The sequence below is a fragment of the Microcebus murinus genome, chromosome 2 (genome assembly GCF_040939455.1).
Source record: "Microcebus murinus isolate Inina chromosome 2, M.murinus_Inina_mat1.0, whole genome shotgun sequence".
Lineage (NCBI taxonomy): Eukaryota > Metazoa > Chordata > Mammalia > Primates > Cheirogaleidae > Microcebus > Microcebus murinus.
The window spans coordinates 23,028,821-23,050,016 of record NC_134105.1 but is presented as its reverse complement, the minus strand read 5'-3'; the positions used below and the strand labels follow the sequence as shown (position 1 = coordinate 23,050,016).

The window sequence follows — 21,196 nt, the reverse complement described above, 5'->3', positions numbered from 1 at the left end:
GTACATTAAATATAAATGGACTAACACTCCAAGTAAAAGATTGAGATTGTGAGACTGGAAAAAAAAAAGCAAGATCCAACTACCAACAGTATGCTGCCTACAAGACATCTACTTTAAACATAAAGACACAAATACGTCAAAGGTAAAAGGATTAAAAAACATATCGTGCAAATACTGGTTAAAAGAAAGCTGGAATGGCTATATTATATCAAAGTAGACTCAAAAACAAGGAATATGACTAGGGGTAAAACAAAATAGTTCATAATGATAAAGGGGCTAATTTATCAAAAGGATGCAATATTCCTAAATGTGTATGCATCCAATAGCAGAGTTTAAAAATACAAGAGGCAAAAACTGACAGAACTGAAAAGGAAAAAGATACAATTAAAACTGGTGATAAGAATACTCCTCTTTTCAGTAAGAAAATCTGTAAGGATTTAGAATTGAACACCATCAACCAATAAAACCTTAATGATATTTAGAGAACATTCCACTCAACATCAGAATATACCCTTTTTTTTTGAGACAGGGTCTGGCTCTATCACCAGGGCTAGAGTGCAGTGGCTTCCTCAAAGCTCACTGCAACCTACACTCCTGTGCTCAAGTGATCCTCCTGTCTCAACCTCCCAAGTAGCTGGGACTACAGGCACAGGCCACGATACTTGGTTAATTTTTCCATTATTTCTGTAGAGAATGGGTTTTGTTCTTGAACTCTGGGACTCAAGCAATCTCCTGCCTACACCTCTCAAAGTGCTAGGATTATAGGCGTGAGCCACCACGCCCGGCCCAGAATATACATTCTTTTCAAGAGCACCGTAACATTAACTAAGACCATATGATGGGCTATAAAGTTAAGTCTCAGTCTATTTAAAAGGACTGAAATCATAGAGATGATATGCTCTGACCACAACTGAATGAAACTAGAAATTGGTAACAGGATATATTATTTGGGAATCTGAAAATTCCCAATTATTTCAAAATTAAACAGCATACTTCTAAGTAACTCATAGGCCAAAGAAGAAATCACAAGGTAAATTAGAAGTTGCTTTTAACTAAATGAAAACATATCAAAATATGTGGGATGCGGCTAAGCAGTGCTTAAAAGAGAAATCTGTGGCTTTAAATGATTACAGAAAATAGGAAATCAAATCAATGATCTAAGCTCCAACATTAAAAAGCTAGAAAACAAGAGGAAATTAAACCCAAAGGCAATAAAAGGAAATAAGTGAAAAAAAAATCAATGAAACAGTAAACATAATGGCCAAAACAATATGGAAATGTGAAACTAAAAACTTACAGGTGTGTGGGGGCGTTAGGAACCAATAAAATTGATAACTCCTAGCTATACTATTTAAGGGGACAAAAAAAGAGACACAAATTACAAATATTAGGAATGAAACAGTGAATACCATTATATATCCTACAGTAATTAAAAGATAATAAGGGAATGTTATAATTTTATGCCAATAAATTAATCAACTTAGACAAAATGGACAAATTCCTTGAAAGACACAAATTATCAAAATGGATCCAAGACAATAAAGAAATTCTGAAAGCCCTATATCTATTACATCTGTAATTTTTTGAAAACTTGCCAAAAAAAAAAAAAAAAAAAAAAAGGTCCAGATGGCTTCATTGGTAATTCTATTTAAGAAAGAAATAATACCAATCTTATGTAAACTATGAAAACAGAGAAGAAAATACTTTTTCAACTCTTTTTAGTAAGCCTGCACCACCATGACATTTAAACAAGAAGAAAACATTACAAGAAAACTGGCTGGGTGTGGTGGCTCACACCTGTAATCCTAGCACTTTGGGAGGTGAGAGGATTGCTTGAGGCCAGGAATTCAAGACCAGCCTTAGCCAGAGCCACTCCTAATTATTTACTCTAGATAAATAAAAACACACATATGCACAAAAAAACTGTATATGAATGTTCATAGATGTTTTATTATTAATATAGCAAAAAACTAGAAACCAAATGTCCATGAACAAGTGACTAAACTTTAGCATATCAATGTAAGGAAAATTAAATTAAAATGGGTGCATTTTATTTCATGTAAAGTATACCTCAGTAATGTTGATTTAAACAAAAAAGTCAAGGCATACTTCCAGATAAAGATAGCAATTTGACTTCATGAGTATATCTTTTCTTGCTCCTAATATCCCTCAATAAATTAGAAAAGTTTCAAATCAATGACTGTAGCAACCATCTAAAGAAACTAGAAAAAGAAATGAACTAGCAAATGAAACCCAAAGAAGAAATTAATAAATATCAGAATAGCAATCAATGATAGAAAACAAAAAATTAGCCAAAGTCTATTTCACTATGCAGCCCCCCCCAAAAAAAAGAAAACAAAAAATTAGAGAAAATCAGCAAGACAAAAGCTGAGGTTTTTATTTATTTATTTTTTTTGACCAAGAATCAGGAAGCAAAAAAGCTGAGGTTTTTAAAAGAAGATTAATAATGCTGATAAATTTTAGCCAGACTGATTAGATGAGTAAAGTACAAATAACCAACACCAAGAAAGGGAAAGATGACATTGTTAAGATTTTATAGATAATAAAAGGTGAGTAAGGGAATGCTATCAACTTTATGCCAGTAAATTTGACAATTCAGATGAAATGGACAAATTCCTTGAAAGACATAAACTATAAAGCTCACCCAAAAAGAGATACCAAGTCAGGATCACTCTGATACCAAGACCAGATAAAGATTACAAGAGAAGTACAGACCAATATCCTTCATAAATACAGGTGTAAAAATTCTTAACAAAATTTTAGCAAATCAAATTTAACAATATTATAACAAGGATAATACTTCAAAAACCAAGTAGGGAATAAATAAGACCAGGAATGCAAGATTGGTTTAACATTGGAAAATCAAATAATATAATTATCTATATTAATAGACTTTCAAAAAAACTATATGATCACCTCAATAGATGCAGAATAAGTATTTGACAAAATACAATATTCATTCCCAATAAAAACCCTCATCAAACTGTAACTAGGCAAGGAGGGAATATTCTCAAGCTGATAAAGGATATCCAAGAGAAACCTACAACTAACATAATAGTTAATGGTGATAGATAGAGGCCAGGCACAGTGGCTCATGCCTATAATTACAGCACTCTGAGAGGCTGAGGCAGGAGGATTGTTTGAGGCAGGGAGCTCATGACCATCCTGGGCAATATATCGAAACCCCTTCCCTACAAAAAATTTAAAAATTAGCTGGGCTTGGTGGCATGCCTATAGTTCTAGCTATGTGGGAGGCTGACACAGGAGGATCACTGGAACACAGGATTCAAGGTTACAGCTATGGCGGGCGCAGTGGCTCATGCCTGTAATCCTAGCACTCTGGGAGGCCAAGGTGAGTGGATTGCTCGAGGTCAGGAGTTCGAAACCAGCCTGAGCAAGAGCGAGAACACATCTCTACTATAAATAGAAAGAAATTAACTGGCCGACTAACATATATAGAAAAAATTAGAGGCAGGCATGGTGGCGCATGCCTGTAGTCCCAGCTACTTGGGAGGCTGAGGCAGCAGGATTGCTTGAGCCCAGGAGTTTGAGGTTGCTGTGAGCTAGGTTGACGCCATGGCACTGACTCTAGCCTAGGCAACAAAGTGAGACTCTGTCTCAAAAAAAAAAAAAAAAAAAAAAAAGGTTACAGCTATGATTGTGCCACTGCACTCTAGCCCAGGTGACAGACACATTGTCTCTCTCTCTCTCTATATATATATATATATATTTTTTTTTTATATTTGCCCCAGGGGCTTGGGGCAGAGGGGAATGGCCGTTACTATTTAATGAGTATAGAGCTTCAGATCTGGAAGACCAAAAATTTTTCCACTGGATGGTGGCAATGTGGCTGCACAACAGTATGAATGTACTTTCTACCACTGAACTGTATACTTTCAAATGGTTAAGAAAAGGCGGGGGAGGGGGTTTAAAAAAAGATGGTAATATGTATGTATATTTTACCAAAATAAAAAAAAATTGGGAGAGAAATTTAAAATACTGACCATATCAAGTACCACTAAGGATGAAAGCAACTACAATTCATACACAGCTAGCAAGAATATAAAATGGGGCTGAGCATGGTGGCTCATGCCTATAACCCCAGTACTTTGGGAGGTTGAGCTGGAAGGATTGCTTGAGGCCAGGAGTTTGAGACCAGCCTAGGAAATATGGCGAGACCCCTGTCACTAAAAAATATAAGAAAAATTAGTAGGCATGGTGGTACGTGCTGTAGCCCCACCTATTCAGGAGGCTGAGACAGGAAGATCTCCTGAGCCCAGTATTCAGTGAGCCATGATCATGCCACTGTACTCTATCCAGCCTGGGCAACAGAGCAAGACCCTGCCTCAGCAACAACATAAAAGAACAACACATAAAAAAATGGTATAACCACTTTGGCAGTTTCTTGAAAAGTTAAACACACACCTACCATATATCCCAGTCATTTTTACTCCTAGACACTTACTCAAGAGAAATAAAAGCAAATCCGCACAAAGATTTTTCTTTTTAAAGACAGAGTCTTGCTCTGTTGCCCAGGCTGGGGTGCAGTGGTACAATCAGAGCTCACTGCAGCCTTAAACTCCTAGGCTCAAGCAATCCTCCTACTTCAGCCTCCCAAGTAATTGGGACAACAGGTGCATGCCGCCATACAAAAAGATTTTCATATGAATGTTCCTAACAGATTTATCTGTAGTAGCCAAATGTTGGACATAACCCAAATTCCCATCAATAGGTGAATGGATAAACAATGAATGTGATATATCTATATAGTAATAGGATAACACTCAGTAATAAAAAGAAACAAACTATTTATACATATACAACAACACAGATTAATTTCAACATAATTATGCTGAGAGAAAAGAAGCCAGGCTCAAAAAAAGGACTGTATGATTCGATTTATAGAAAACTCTAGAAAATGCAAACTAATGTATAGTGACAGTAGACTAGTGGTTGCCTGGGGACTGGACGGGACAGAAGAAAGTTAGGAGGGAGGAATTACAAAGAAACCTTGGGGTCTGGTATGTTTATTTTCTTAATCATGGTAATAATTTCATAGATGCATATATATCTCAAAACTCCACAAATTGTATACTTAAAATATGTATAGCATGTTATATATCAATTATAGCTCAAAAAATAAAAAATATCTTCTGAGAACAGAAATTAAATCATAAAATAAGAAGATGATATGAAAAATAAAACAGGAAAGAACTCTTGGAAATCATAAATGTAAAAACAAAGAAGTTGTTAAAAAGACAGAAAGAAAAGGTTGAGAAAATATCCCCCAAAATAGAAAGAGAGATAGAGGCAGAACAAGGAAAGAAAAAATAAGGCAGTTAGAATATGGGCATAGTGGTGTGCATCTGTAACCCCAGCTACTGGACAGGCTAAGGCAGGAGAGTTGCTTGAGCCCAGAAACTTGGGCCAGCTTTGGCAAAGTGGCAAGACCCTGTCTCTTAAAATAAAAAGAAAGAAAAGAGAAACAAAAGATCACTATCTAACTATTAAGAATTCCTGAGAGAAAAAACAGACAGGAAACAGTTTCGAAAAAAAAATGCAAAAAATTCTTAAAGATGTATGAAAGATATATGCCCCAGATTAAAAGGCCCACTGAGTACCTAGTATAAGAAATGGAAGGGAATAAGACCCAAACCAAGATATCTCAATAATCAGTACAAAATTTTAGGCCGGGCGCGGTGGCTCACGCCTGTAATCCTAGCACTCTGGGAGGCCGAGGCGGGCGGATTGCTCGAGGTCAGGAGTTCGAAACCAGCCTGAGCAAGAGTGAGACCCCGTCTCTACTATAAATAGAAAGAAATTAATTGGCCAACTAATACATATATAGAAAAAATTAGCCGGGCATGGTGGCACATGCCTGTAGTCCCAGCTACTTGGGAGGCTGAGGCAGGAGGATTGCTTGAGCCCAGGAGTTTCAGATTGCTGTGAGCTAGGCTGACGCCACGGCACTCACTCTAGCCTGGGCAACAAAGTGAGACTCTGTCTCAAAAAAAAAAAAAAAAAAAAAAATTTTAGAATACAATGAATAAAGAGAAAATCCTAAGAACTTCCCCAGAGAGAAAAAGACAGGTCACATACAAAGAAATAAAAATTAAATTAATAACAGACTTCTTGGCCGGGCGCAGTAGCTCACGCCTATAATCCTAGCACTCTGGGAGGCCGAGGCGGGCGGATTGCTCAATGTCAGGAGTTCAAAACCAGCCTGAGCAAGGGCGAGACCCCGTCTCTACTATAAATAGAAAGAAATTAATTGGCCAAACTAATATATATATAGAAAAAATTAGCCGGGCATGGTGGTGCATGCTTGTAGTCCCAGCTACTTGGGAGGCTGAGGCAGGAGGATTGCTTGAGCCCAGGAGTTTGAGGTTGCTGTGAGCTAGGCTGATGCAACGGCACTCACTCTAGCCTGGGCAACAAAGTGAGACTCTGTGTCAAAAAAATAAATAAAATAAAATAAAATAAAAATAAAAATAACAGACTTCTTAACAACTCTGAATGCATGGCTTCAAAATTCTAAGGAAAAGTGATTTTCAATTTAGAATTCTATACCAAACTATCAGTCAAGAATAGAATAAAGACATTTTCAGCTATGTAGGGACCCCCCCAAAATTTATCTCCTATACCTCCTTTCTTCAAAATTCTTAGAGGATGTCCTCTACTAAAACCAAATGAAGAAAGAGGAAGAAATGGGATCCAAGAGAGAGGATTCAATCCAGGAGAGTATCAAGGGGAAATCCTAGGATGACAGCTCTGTAGCAGGGTTAAAGAAAAGGCAGTACAGATTGAAGCAGATTAGTGGGCTCTAGCAAAAAGGTCTCCAGAAAAAAATTTAAAAGGAACTGACATATAACTGGGTACATTTAAGCATTTATAGGGGTTGAGGGGAACACTAATTAGAATGTAAGCTGCATTTGTAAAAAAATACATAAATAAATAAATAAGGATAAATTAGCTTGTAGTTAAAAAAAAGAAGTGACAACTCCAGAAAAACAAATAATTCATAAAGAAAATGAAACCATAGTATACTACTTGGCTTTGTGGTGAACAATATTTACTTAGTTATAACACAAACAATAAATACTGATTTAACAACCATTAAGATAGCTACTAATAAGAAAAAAAGCCAGAAGTGACAAATGTTGCAAGGATGGGAAGAAATTGGAACTCCTGTGCGCTATTGGTGGGACTGTAAAATGGTATAACTGCTGTGGAAAACAGCATGGAGGTTCCTCAAAAAATTAAAAATAGACTCACCATATGGTCCAGCAATCCTACTTCTGGATATATATCCAAAATAATTGAAAATAGGGTCTCAAAGAGGTATCTGTAGATCCCCATTCATAGCAGCACTATTCACAACAGCCAAGAGGTGGAAGCAACCCAAATATCCATTGGCAGCTGAATGGATAAACAAAATGTAGTATACAAGCCGTAAAAAGGAAGGAAACCCTGTCACATGCTACAATATGGATGAACCTTGAAGACATTAAGCTAAGTGAAATAAGCCAGTCACAAAAAGATAATTCCTCTATGCTTCCTCTTCTATGAGGTATCTAAAGTAGTTAAATCCATAAAAACTCAAGTAGAATGGTGGTTATGAGAGACTAGGCAAGTAAGAAAAGGGGAGTTGTTTAATGGGTATGGAGTTTCAGACTTGTAAGATGAAAAATTTCTGAGCTATGTTTCACAACAATGTATACATAACACTACTGAACTATGTACTTAAAAATTAAGATAGTAAAATTAATGTTTTTTTAACCACAATTTAAAAAAAAAAGATTAATGCAGTCATGTCAAAAGGAACAAGCCAGCTTGAAAGAGCTTCCATTGGTCAAATCTGAGACAAACTGAGCATCAGAAAGAATAGTAACTAACTATAATTGATTATAACATATTGATTTTTAAAAATCCAGCCAGTGGTGGTGGCTCATGCCTATAATCCCAGCACTTTGGGAGGCCAAGGCAGGAGGATTGCTTTAGCCCAGGAGTTCAAGACCAGCCTGGGCAATATATCTCTATAAAAAAAAATAAGAAAACATATAAGGAGTTAGTTGTTGGGGAACAGGATATTCACATGGTACCAAAGGATCACCCCACAGATGATTTACCAATTACAAAGAGGAAGATGTACCTTACAATGGAAAAATATGGCAGTTAAAACCTTAACAAATTTAGTAACACTATTAGTGGAACAACACATCATTAGGTCTCATATATGCCTCCTAATCTGATACACGATGAATATACAATAGTACCTATGAATTATTCCTGCCAAAAATTCTTAAGATGAATCTAATCCTGTCTCTAGACCCAACTTCCAGTTTACAGGAAATATACAGAATGGAGGAACAAATTAGATGACACCATAGGAAACAATCAAAAAAAATTCAGAATATGGGATAATCTATAAAATAAGTGACCTAAATTAAAAGAGATTAAGGAGACAATAACTAAACATGTGAATCTTGATTAGATGCTATTGGAACAAAGTTACAAAGACATTTTGGGGATAACTACAGAAACTGGAACATTGACTAGGTATTAGATGACTTTTTAAAATTATGATTAAATATAAACTGCCAATAAACATAAAAATGTTTAACCTCACTAATTATTAAAACAACATATATTATTGGGATGCAAATTCAACCTAAAAAAAACCAACAACAACATATATTAAAATTTACCTATCAAATTGGTGATAAAAATTAATAGAATTTCTTTGGGCAGGACAATCTGGTAATATGTAACAAAAGTTTTTAAAATATTTATATACTTTACCCAGCAATGACATTTCTAGGGATTCATCCTATAGAAATAAGAGTCGCACATAAATATTTATTGACCAGAATGTTCACCGAAGCATTACTAATGAAAAGGGACATAACCTAATTAACCAAGATGGAATAAATTATATAACAGAACACTTCATAATCATTAAAAAATCTTAATTTGAAATATTTAACATGGAAAGGTCCTTAAAATACATTAAGTAAAAAGAAAGCAGATTACAAACTACTAGTATGTAATTTCCCTGCTTATATTCTACCTTGTAAGAAAGATAATCATCTAAATGTTAATATTGTTATTTTTAGGTGGCAGGGTGGATTTATAGTTGATTTCCATTTTTTTCTTTATAGGAGACAGGATCATTATTTCTAATATTTGAAATAATTAAAAATGAAACAGAGAGAAAATTATTTTTTGAGATCCTAGAGGACAGAACTAAGAATTACAGGGAAGCCAAGATTGGCTCAATGTAAGGCATGACTTTATAAACAATCAGAATTTTCCAAGTAATGAATGACCCACCCTCATGAGGTAATGAGTTTTACATTATTAGAACTCTAAGCAAAGGCTAAATGGTCACTTGGCAAAGATATATAGACAGATTTACGTGTTAGGAGATTAAAGAGAAGAGCTTAATGGTCCCTTTCTACTCTAAGAACTTATAATTCCACAGAGTTTTCCACTGCTGGGATACCAGAAAGGAAGTGGTTGGTATTTCTTTGCAAATGTTATTAAAAATCCAAGTGACATTAAACCAAAGAAATGATACCTATATTAGAATAAGGGAGTTGAAGGATGATTTATTTTGTTATGTCCTATATCAATGACATACACATTTTTGATAAAGTGCAAGGAGATGACTAACCCAATGGACAGAATTCAAACTGAACCGGCAAGAACTACATTTGAATTTACTCCCTACTAATTTCTCTAATAAGAACCTGAGGAATTACACTTTTTCAAGGTGAATTAACACTAAACATCTCAAAAAAAAAAGGAGTATAAAAGGCACTATGCTCCCCCCCCCATTTTTTTTTTGGTCTTCTAAAATTTTTTTTTTTTTTGAGACAGAGTCTCACTTTATTGCCCAGGCTAGAGTGAGTGCCGTGGCATCAGCCTAGCTCACAGCAACCTCAAACTCCGGGGCTCAAGCAATCCTCCTGCCTCAGCCTCCCAAGTAGCTGGGACTACAGGCATGCACTACCATGCCCGGCTGATTTTTTCTATATATATTAGTTGGCCAATTAATTTCTTTCTATTTATAATAGAGACGGGGTCTCACTCTTGCTCAGGCTGGTTTCGAACTCCTGACCTCGAGCAATCCGCCCGCCTCAGCCTCCCAGAGAGCTAGGATTACAGGCATGAGCCACCGCGCCCGGCCAAAAATTTTTTTTAAGAGAGAGATGGGGTCTCACTGTGCTCAGGCTGGTGCAGAACCGCTGAGCTGCAGCTATCCACCTGCCTCGGCCTCCCAAAAAGCTAGGACTACAGGTGGGAGCCACAGCACCCAGTGACACTCACCTTTTTGCTTCTGGCTGTATCGTAATTCACATATAAATGAAAGATGAAGAATACAACACTCTCTCCTTTACAGTATGATATATAAAAATCTTAACATTTTGGATATATCAATACCAGGCAATGAGAAGTAATGCAAAAACTTAACATTACACTAAATTTCTGGAAGACAGAAGAAAGGCAGAGGCCTGTGAAATTTTTAGAATAACTGATGATGTTGAAAATCCTTAGCTGTCAGCCGAGTATGATGGCTCATGCCCATAATCCCAGCACTCTGGGAGGCCGAGGCACGAGGATCACTTGAGCTCAGGAGTTTGAGATAGCCTGAGCAAGAGTGATAACCCATCTCTATTAAAAATAGTAAAAATTAGCCAGGTGTGGTGGTACACACCTGTAGTCCCAGCTACTCGGGAGCTGAGGCAAGAGGATCACTTGAGCCCAGGAGTTTGAGGTTGTTGTGAGCTAGGCTGACGCCACGGTGCTCTAGTTGGGCAACAGAGTGAGACTCTGTCCCTTCAAAAAAGAAAAAATCCTTAGCTGTCAAAAAAGGAATGCCCTAAAGATGCACTTTTTAAAAAACAACCTTTTATTATGGAAAATTTCAAATATATGCAAAAGTACAGAACAGTATAATGAACCCTCATGTACTCATCACTCAGCTTCATTTATCAACATTTTGTCAAAGGTGTTTCATCTAATTTTCCAGGGTTTTTTTGCGATTTAAAAAGAAACACCAGATATCACATGATTTTACCTATAAAAAATAACTTCAGTATGAAAAGATATACTTTCTTGCTAATAATAGTAAGTATTCAATAAATGTTACTTGCTAGAGCTAGGTACTATTCTACATAATATACTTGTACTTACATATATAACTTTCACGTAAGCTAACTTCATTATTATCCCCATTTTATAAATGACCTTTTAATGACTTACCTAGCAAGTAAGCAGTAGTGCCAAGATATGAACCCCATATCTAGACTAGGCTTTATTTTCCCAATCACTAAAGTATGCTGCCTTTCCATCATAGTAGTTATTCTAGTTGTTCCTTAAGGGATTGTTGTGGTAATATTGGGAGAAGAAATGCTGAATGGGGAAGAGGTTAGAAAAGATGCTGTAATGTGAACAGCCACTCTTTGCTTTTCTAAAGAAATTTTCTTTAAATGCCCCAAATAAGAAAGCAAACATTTAACTTGATATCATCAGTGTCAACTCCCTAGGATATAAAAAAGGGAAATTCACTCATGGAAAGAAAAGCAGTGAGTAGGCCTCTTCCACAGAGCTTGAACACAGATAAATTTCTTTTAAATCTGCCCCTCTAATAAAACCTGGGGGAGGAGGTGGTGTACACAGGGAAGGGTGTCGCTACTTCTGCCAGATCTAAAATAGTTCAAGCAAAGGGATCTCACAGAGGGCTGAGAAACCACTAAGAGTAATATCTGACTACTTAATGAAATCCTGAGTAAAAAATAAAAGGATCTGGAATAAAAATTCTTCTGACTGATGTCTCAGGGTTCTAAACCTTTCACTCATAGTCTTATAAAACAAACAAGAAAAAACTACTAAATAATTCAGAATTTATCAAAAGAAAGAGGAGTCTCCTCTGCAGAAGGATCAAAATTTCTAAAAGCCACCAAAGTGATTCACAGTAGATCTTAGAGTAATTAAACTAATTATCTTCTCTGTGGAACCTACCTAAGGTATTCTCCTTCTCCATTTTGCACTCTTCCCAAGCATAAGTAGAAGGGCTCCTTCTCTGCTCCTACTGCACTTATATGTAATTCTATTAGAGCACTAATCAATATTGTGGTGTAATTATCTTCTCCTTCTCTAGACTATGAATTCCCAGAGGGCTAAAGCCCTATCTCATTTCTCTTTGTTTCCAATTCCTAATCTTCAATTCTAGCACAACTGAAAGTACTCAAGAAAGTTTGCTTAATGAATATGGAAAGCTAAAGATGACAGAAAATGGAGTTATCTTTCTAAGAAGGAATTCTTTTATCATTACAAAACCTTTCTAACCTCTGCACTTTTAGCTCTGCCCACAAGTTTCCCTTTAGGAATTTTCCCATCAGCCAATAGTTTAGGCTGAACTATAACATGGACTGTAGTCTCCTGAGGGCTGGAGAAAGAATCTAGCCACTTGGGTTTGCAACAGTTTCTAATGGAGTAGGGAGAATGCAGCTTGAAGGATCTGGAACATAAGTCAAATGTTTCAAGAGCTTTTATTCAAAAACCAAAATACAGGATGGTGTTATAATGTCTGCTTCTTACATTTAAATGTTGATGGCAACAGGAAAAATAAATAATTTCAAATTAAAAATAATGATGATTAATAAGCAGCACCTGATCATCCACTTCTATTATATTTCAAACAAAAAAATCACCAGCAAAAACGTACAGGTCTAAGTTACAGCCTTCAACCATACGTAAGCACTTTTCATGTACGGGTATAATATGCTTAGATCCCTCTATAATACTGGTTAGACAAACTAAAGATTATCTAGTTAGGCAATCCCTTGAAATGAAAATGTATAGGTAAGGAGCAATCCCTTGAAGTGAAAATCTATAGGTAAGGAAGTTATCTTTCTCACCAATTTAAGAAAATTCAAAATCTCCCAGTTTAAGCTACATTACACTGGAAAGAAGTCCCATCACATGTCCCATTCTTGGGTTACCATGTTACCTTTGTTAGAGTCCACTGGGTCTTCTATATGAGCAATGACACTCCTGAGATAAATTTGCTTCTGCTGTTCTAGATTTGATTGTGAAAACGTCTGAACATCAGTCCTTAAACAAAGCAAACCAGAGGAGGAAAAACAGTCCATTAAAACCATGAGTATAATGCTTTGGAAGTCATATACTGCTGATTGATTAGAACAACTAAGTTTCAGAGGTAAAATTTTCTTTAAGATTCAGACACAGCATATAGTCTTAGTCACATAATATGAAGCTGAAATCAAATATGGAGAGAAAAAAGAGAGAAGAAATAGATACAACCTCCTGCTAACAAGGAATAGGGAGGTGAAAAAGGATTACCTGGTATCGAGAGAAAGAAAGCATTGTAGAGTAATTCAGGATTAGTGAGGAAATACCTAACTTCATAGAGCCAAGCTGAAAAGTTGAATGAGATAAAGACTGAATAGAACCAGCTAGATCTGGCAACTCTGGCAATGATGACCTTGGCAAGAGCAATTTCTGGCCCTTGCTGATATGGATGACTATCCTAAAGAGTCAGTGGATGAGAATACTGAGATCTTAAATTTATTACTGTTCAAAGTAGGCTCACTTGTGTTCTTTTGATAAGCTTTCCTTTATAAACAATTCACAAGTTTTCCCTCAATTATCCAAATAAAACAAAAAAACCCAGAAAATTGGGATTGGGGTGGCCTTATTTGTAATAATTAAAACTTTTAAGCAAAATAAATATAACATGTAATTAGTGTATAATCAAAAAACTTTTTAAATCTAGGGCTGGGTGATCCGGCTCATGCCTATAATCCCAGTACTTTGGGAAGCTGAAGCGGGAGGATTACATAAGGCCAGGAGTTCAAAACCAGCCTGGGCAACATAGTGAGACTCTTGTCTCTATCCAGAAAAAAGAAAAAAAAAAGTAGTGGGCTATAATTAGTGGCACTGTAGTACTAGCTACCTGGGAGGCAGAAGGGGGAAGATTTCTTGAGCCTATGAGTACAGTGAACTATGATCACACCTCTAAGCTCCAGCCTGGGTGCCAGAGTAAAACTCTGTCTCTCATTAAAAAAAAAAAAAAAAAAAAAAAAATTTTTTTTTAAATCTCTCTGTAAGTGAGCCAATCTGATTCAACCTAAAAAACACCGTTTCTAGTACATTCAATTGAAAAGGCCCATGTAGAGACACTGCCATCTCCTGGCAACAAGAGAATATATTGAAAAGATGTCCCAAATCCACAACCCCTACTAGAATTTTTCCCAGAGGATAGGTGCATGCAAGTTAAGAGAGATGGCTAAATTATTTTCCACAGTTATATTTTAACATTTTTGTTAAAATTATTCTAACCTCCTATCATATATGTGGACAGGTTTCCCCATACACAGGAGAAATTTTACATTTATACATTAACTTTCAGTACTTTTATTAGTATGTCCGTTTTATTTTCAAAATAACCTTGTGAGGCACCAGAAGGCATCACTAGCCTTATTTTATGCATAAAAACTGAGGTGAGCCAGGCACAGTGGCTCACACCTATAATCCTTGCAACTCTGGGAGGCCAAGGCAGAAGGACTGCTTGAGGGCCAGGAGTTTCAGGCCAGGAGTTCAAGACCATCCTGAGCAAGAGCATGACCTTGTCTGTACAAAAACAGAAAAATTAGACAGGTATGGTGGCGCATGCCTGTACTCCCAGCAACTTGAGAGGCTGAGGCAGAAGAATCACTTGAGCCCAGGAGTTTGAGGTTGCAGTGAGCTATGATGATGCTAATACTAATGCCCCTGTGACAGAACAAGACCCTGCCTCAAAAACACAAAATAAGGCTGGGAGCAGTGGCTCACGCCTGTAATCCTAGCACTGTGGGAGGCCAATGCGAGTGGATCGTTTGAGCTCAGGAGTTCTGGGCCAGCGTGAGCAACAGTGAGATCTAGTCTCTACTAAAAATATAAAGAAATTAATTGGACAGCTAAAAATATACAGAAAAAATTAGCCAGGCATGGTAGTGCATACCTGTAGTCCCAGTTACTCAGGAGGCTGAGGCAGGATTGCTTGAGCCCAGGAGTTTGAGGTTGCTGTGAGCTAGGCTGACATCACAGCACTCTAGCCCAGGCAACAGAGCAAGACTCTGTCTCAAAAAAAAAAAAAAGAAAAAAACACACACACAAAACAAAAACAAAAAGACCACAGGTGAGAGATTATTTAATTTCCCCAAGGTCACACAGCTGGTAGTGCCAGTACCTCAAGCTTGCTGATTCCTGGAGCAGGTTTTCCACACTAAGGAGGAACTGGGGAGAGGAAGAAAGAGATTGAAGAAAACCAACAGAAACCAGAATATATAATTATATTGTTATGTTACCTGGTTTTGGTCTGTGGAACAGGAAAGACTTTGCCTAGTCTTCTCTCATGGCCTTTCATCTTCCCAGAATCCTTGTCAAGAACATCCTGCTTTTTTTCAGAGTGGAAGGAATGCAAAAGGAAATATGGCTCTTAGTTGTATGAAAACCATTGAGAACATTATTTATGGAATTTTTTTTTATTTATGGAAATATTTTTAAACTAGAGTCTACAAAGGCATGTACTTGAGCACTACTGTGTATCAGATACTTCTGGTAGTGCTTTAAATGAGACAGCAACTATAACTGTTAAAAGAACTATGGGGGAACATAGAGGCTAAATAATTGATTCAGGATCACAGTGCTATCAGGATTCAAATCCCAATTTGAATACAAAGCTCTGCTATATTGTAATAAACATACCACTGCGGTACAGGATGTCCATAGCTGGGGAGGCTGTGCCTGTGTGGGGACAGGGAACATATGGAAACTCTACTATATAGCTTCTGAGTGAAAATAATTTCATTTTTCACTTCACCATAAAAAAAATACTTACTTTGTTTGATGAACTAGAAACAACGGGAAACTTCATTTCACAATTTGATTTATGTGATCCACCATTTCTCCAGGATGACCCCATATTAGGAGTTTCTGAATGGTCTGAGATCTGAGAAAACGTAGGTGTAGATTTCTGGCTGTCAGGCATATCTTTATCAGAGACAGTTTGCTGAAATTTATTGTTTGAAGGAGAAGAGTATGGTAGCCTATTCCAAGCAGAGTTATTGGGGCTGATCCCTTCAGATTCAGTGCAAAGTTTGCTCTCATTCAGGATAAGACCATCTTCTCTCAACTCTTCCCCAAGGAAGGAGGATTTTTCAGTATCTTTGGATGAATCAGTTTTGTCCTTATCAAGCACAACATCACAGACTGTTGGATTAAATGGTGCAACAGTTGCTTTTATAAAATTCTTTTCTAGTGCAGAGCATCTGTTTAATGGTTTAGTGGGAGCTGGTCCATGACCAACTGATGTACTTAGTTGAGGTAGTTTAAAGAAGCCAGGGGTCTCTGCTACTGGTCCTAAGCTGCATAATGAATTTTTCTCTTGGGGAGTATCAAGTAGAATTTGACTCTCTGTTTCTTCCTTTTCAACATGCCCGCTGTCATCTTTACGCAACTCTCCTTCCCAAGAAGAATGGTCATCTGATGGCTCATCAATCTTTAAGAGCTCCTCAATCTCTTCCTCTGTGTAACTGTAATGGCCATCATCTTCTTCTCCATCAGACAGCTCCAGCAAAGAGTCATCCAATTCATCCTCATCCAAGGAACCCCAGGAAAACGGGGCATTGTCTTTAGGTATGAGAGAGGTACCAGAAGACTGTCCAGAGGGCACTAGTGAGCACATCATATCTAGAGAAATAAGAGGCAGTTTCACTGAGGAATAGTTAATACCCCTATATCAATTCTAATCTGCTGTTTATAGGGGTGGTATCCTAATATTTCAAAATCTTTGCACTGTGACTCATAACATGAGAAATAATTTTAAGATATTTAACCTTACCCAAACCATGGATATACATATTAGAACAATCAGATACTTTTCCCCTATCAAAATGGTAATAATTTATTTTGTTTATTTTTTAAGACAGGGTCTAGCTCTGTTGCCCAGGCTAGAGTGCAGTAGCATCATCATAGCTCACAGCAACCTCAAAGACCTGGGATCAAGTGATCCTCCTGCCTCAGCTTCCCAAGTAGCTGAGACTACAAGTGACCACCACTACATCCAGCTAATTTTTCTACTTTTTGTAGAGATGGGGTCTCACTTTGCTCAGGATGGTCTCCAGCTCCAGAGCTCAAGCAATCCTCCCGCCTCAGCCTCCCAAAGCACTTGGAGTACAAGCAGGAGCCACCGCACCCTGCCCAAAATGGCAATAATTAAGATGACAGGAGCCAGGAATGGTGGCTCCCGCATGTACTCCAAGTGCTTTGGGAGGCTGAGGCAGGAAGATTGCTTGAGCTCCGGAGTTCGAGACCAGCCTGAGCAAGAGGGATACTTATATAAGGATGTTCAAAGCAGTGTTATTCAAAGTAGCCAAATAGTGGAGGCAACCTAAATACTCTCCCACCCAAAAAACTGTTCATTAAAATCATGGTATATTTATGCTCTGGAGTATTTTTCAACTATTTAAAAACACAATGAAGAAGATCTGTATGTACTATCATGGAATGATATCTATAACATACAAACAAAACAAATATACTATGTAAAATATTTGGACGCTCGCAGTTTACACTTTAAAAAAATAAATATGTATTACTTTCGAAATTAAAAAAAATTCAAGAATAAAAGATAAATAATTGTCTTCCATACTGTGTGAAGCTGCTGGAGCAATCTCTGCCTTTGCCACGAGACCAAGTGGAAAAAGATTTCAGCTCCTGCTAGCTGTTCTTTCAGGAGACTTGTCAAAATGATTGACTCCCACCTTCCTGCAGGTACAAAGAAAATTAAAGGATCTTCTCATCACTTTCAACTCTGCTAATTACGAAGTCAACTGTATTATGCTTTAAGGTGTTCCATCTATTAATTTTGATCTTGATTTTTTTAAAATACCACAAAGTTGGATTCTTTTGAGTCAAGAATACCAAAGAAAAATCTTTAACAGTAAAAAATTATGCAACTAAATGAACTAGTTTTGTTCCTCCCAACAATCTGTACTTTCTTAAGAGTATTATTTACTTTAGCAGGATGAATACTTGCTTGAGGAGCCCAAAGTCCTGGGCTGTAGTCCTGGTTGCGTCACTAACCAGCTCTAGTAACTTGGGCAAGCCACTCAACCATTTGGACTTGTTTCTTCATTTATAAAAAAGGGAAAGGGATAAAGGGAACTAGGGAATATCTAAGATTCCACCAAAACCTAAAAATTAATCATGACCACACACACAAAACTCTCATTTTTTTTTTTGAGACAGAGTCTCACTTTGTTGCCCAGGCTAGAGTGAGTGCCGTGGCGTCAGCCTAGCTCACAGCAACCTCAAACTCCTGGGCTCAAGCAATTCTACCTCAGCCTTCCAATTAGCTGGGACTACAGGCATGTGCCACCATGCCCAGCTAATTTTTTCTATATATATATTAGTTGGCCAATTAATTTCTTTCTATTTATAATAGAGATGGGGTCTCGCTCTTGCTCAGGCTGGTTTCGAACTCCTGACCTTGAGCAATCCGCCCGCCTCGGCCTCCCAGAGTGCTAGGATTACAAGCCTGAGCCACCATGCTCAGCCTTTACTTATATAAGTAAAACCTAGTTTTTTAGTAGCTAATGACAGGCTTAATCTATAATTATATTTCCAGATGGGAAAGGTGAGAAAACTTGATTATTTCACATATCATATCTGAGAAGCTATTAGAAATGCTCAGGCCAGGCGCGGTGGCTCACGCCTGTAATCCCAGTACTCTGGGAGGCTGAGGCGTGAGGATCGCTCGAGGTCAGGAGATGGAAACCAGCCTAAGCAAGAGCGAGACTCTGTGTCTACTAAAAAAAAAGAAAGAAATTAATTGGCCAACTAAAAATATATAGAAAAAATTAGCCAGGCATGGTGGTGCATGCCTGTAGTCCCAGCTACTCGGGAGGCTGAGGCAGAAGGACTGCTTGAGCCCAGGTGTTTGAGGTTGCTATGAGCTAGGCTAATGCCATGGCACTCTAGCCCAGGCAACAGAGTGAGCCTCTGTCTCAAAAAAAAAAAAAAAAAAAAAAGAAAAGAAAAGAAAAAATGAAACGCTTAAACAATGAAAGTAATTTGGAAAATTCCTTGTAGCCTTTTAACTGTAAAAATTTCCGCCACTCTACACCTCCAAGATAGCTCCATACCACACCCTGAGTTTTAGCTTCAGTTCATGCATTCTTTCAGAAAACACATTCTGAGCTACAATCATCACACAGCACTGAGATAAAGATATGGTTCCCACCCTCAAGGGAATGTATAACACTACTAGGGACACAACATAGAAAATTAAGCACCAATATGAGATAATATAAAATTGTATGGACAATAAAGTACTAGAGAAAGAGTTAGAAGGAAAGGGAAGGGATTATAGAATTTTAGAATTAGAAGGAACCTAGTTAAACTTACTCATCTTAGAAATGAAATGGGACAAAAAACTGTCAAGTATCTGTTATAAACTAGGCACTGTAAGACACATTTTACAACTCTAATTTAATCCCTCAAACTCAACTTTGTAAAACTGAAAGAATTCAAAGAAACAAAGTTTTCTGTTATATTTAAACTTAGAGTCACTAATACCTTTTATTTTACCAATACTGTATTCTACCAATCGTTGTGAGACAGTTCCAGGCAATGAAGCAGGTGCCTCTATGAAAAGTAATGTCTCTGCCTAGTGTATGACTTATTTTATAGAGTGAAGTTATTTCTTTAGGCACCAGTAAGAAAAAGGTTGAAAATTTTTTTCTTTGATTTAAGAAAGTTTGGGCCGGGCGCTGTGGCTCACGCCTGTAATCCTAGCTCTTGGGAGGCCGAGGCAGGCGGATTGCTCAAGGTCAGGAGTTCAAAACCAGCCTGAGCAAGAGCGAGACCCCATCTCTACTATAAATAGAAAGAAATTAATTGGCCAACTGATATATATATAAAAAATTAGCCGGGCATGGTGGCGCATGCCTGTAGTCCCAGCTACTCGGGAGGCTGAGGCAGAAGGATCGCTCGAGCCCAGGAGTTTGAGGTTGCTGTGAGCTAGGCTGACGCCACGGCACTCACTCTAGCCTGGACAACAAAGCGAGACTCTGTCTCAAAAAAAAAAAGAAAGTTTGTAGTTGTCAGGCACAAATATCACAAGCACTGGGGTTAAGCAGCTACATTTCTTAGAAGCCCTTTCTGGGCTACTAGCCCCTCATCCCAACTCTTTCCAAAAGGTTCAGTCTAAGCACTTGCTTAGCCAAATAGAGAGTTCAACAGGTTTTCACTCTTGGGAAACTAAGTTTAGAGCCATTAAGTAACTTAACTAAGTACACATAGCTAATAATGCTAGAGCAAAGATCCAAACCCAGGTCTAATTCCAAAGGCAACGTTTTTCCTACCACCCTTGTGACAGGCTTGTCCAGGGTTGGTCAGGAAATGGCAGAGCTAGAATCCAAACTCAGGCCTTCTAAATTCAGCACAATCTCTAATAAATTGTGGAAGATGTAGATACCAAAGAGGGTTTTTGGGCTCTTACAAAAAAATAATGTAAGCTACCTTATTATGCATGGAAGCCTACCCTTGGCCTCCCAGGTAGAATGGAAGAACATGAGAAATACCCCTGAATGTGGCCAAACATCACTGGAAGAAAAACACTACTTGCAAACGTTACTTGCACACATAGGACCAATATACTTCACAACCATTGCAATTATCAATTCCTATGTGACATGACATTCAGATGCATAAAACTGGCTCTTCTGAGCTTCTCTCAAAGAATGTTCCAATAGGTCTGAGAGCAAAAGCATGCAAAACAATGCTTATATATGTAGAGAGAGAGGGATAATTTTTAACTTGCACAAATCATTCCCTTCACAATTTATTTCCTCATTTTCAAAAATATTTTTTGTTATAGAAAATTTAAAACATATACATAAGTGGCCAGGCACAGTGGCTCACGCCTGTAATCCTAGCACTTTAGGAGGCTGAGGCACAAGGAACACTTGAGGCCAGAAGTTTGACACCAGCCTGAGCAAGAACAAGACCCCATCTCTACAAAAATTTAAAAAAAAAAAAAAAATCTTCCCGACTCTTTCTTTTTTTTTTTGAGACAGAGTCTCGCTTGTTGACCAGGTTA

The 21,196-nt window shown here is 37.5% G+C and overlaps 1 protein-coding gene across 5 annotated transcripts in view; it reads right to left on the bottom strand.

Moving 5' to 3' along the window:
• S100PBP (S100P binding protein) overlaps positions 1-21,196 on the bottom strand; it is a 37,961-nt gene that overhangs the window by 14,170 nt on the left and 2,595 nt on the right. For 3 of the 5 annotated variants that reach the window (XM_012765378.3, XM_012765377.3, XM_075996240.1), the window contains 4 exons: positions 17,744-17,859; positions 15,932-16,782; positions 15,399-15,487; positions 13,040-13,143 (listed from right to left, as the gene is read on the bottom strand). In XM_012765378.3, the coding sequence (XP_012620832.1) occupies positions 13,040-13,143; positions 15,399-15,487; positions 15,932-16,780 (1,042 nt within the window). In that variant the 5' untranslated portion in view covers positions 16,781-16,782; positions 17,744-17,859. The remainder of the gene's footprint in view (positions 1-13,039; positions 13,144-15,398; positions 15,488-15,931; positions 16,783-17,743; positions 17,860-21,196) is intronic. The other 2 variants (XM_012765382.3, XM_012765380.3) reach the window with 2 other exon arrangements.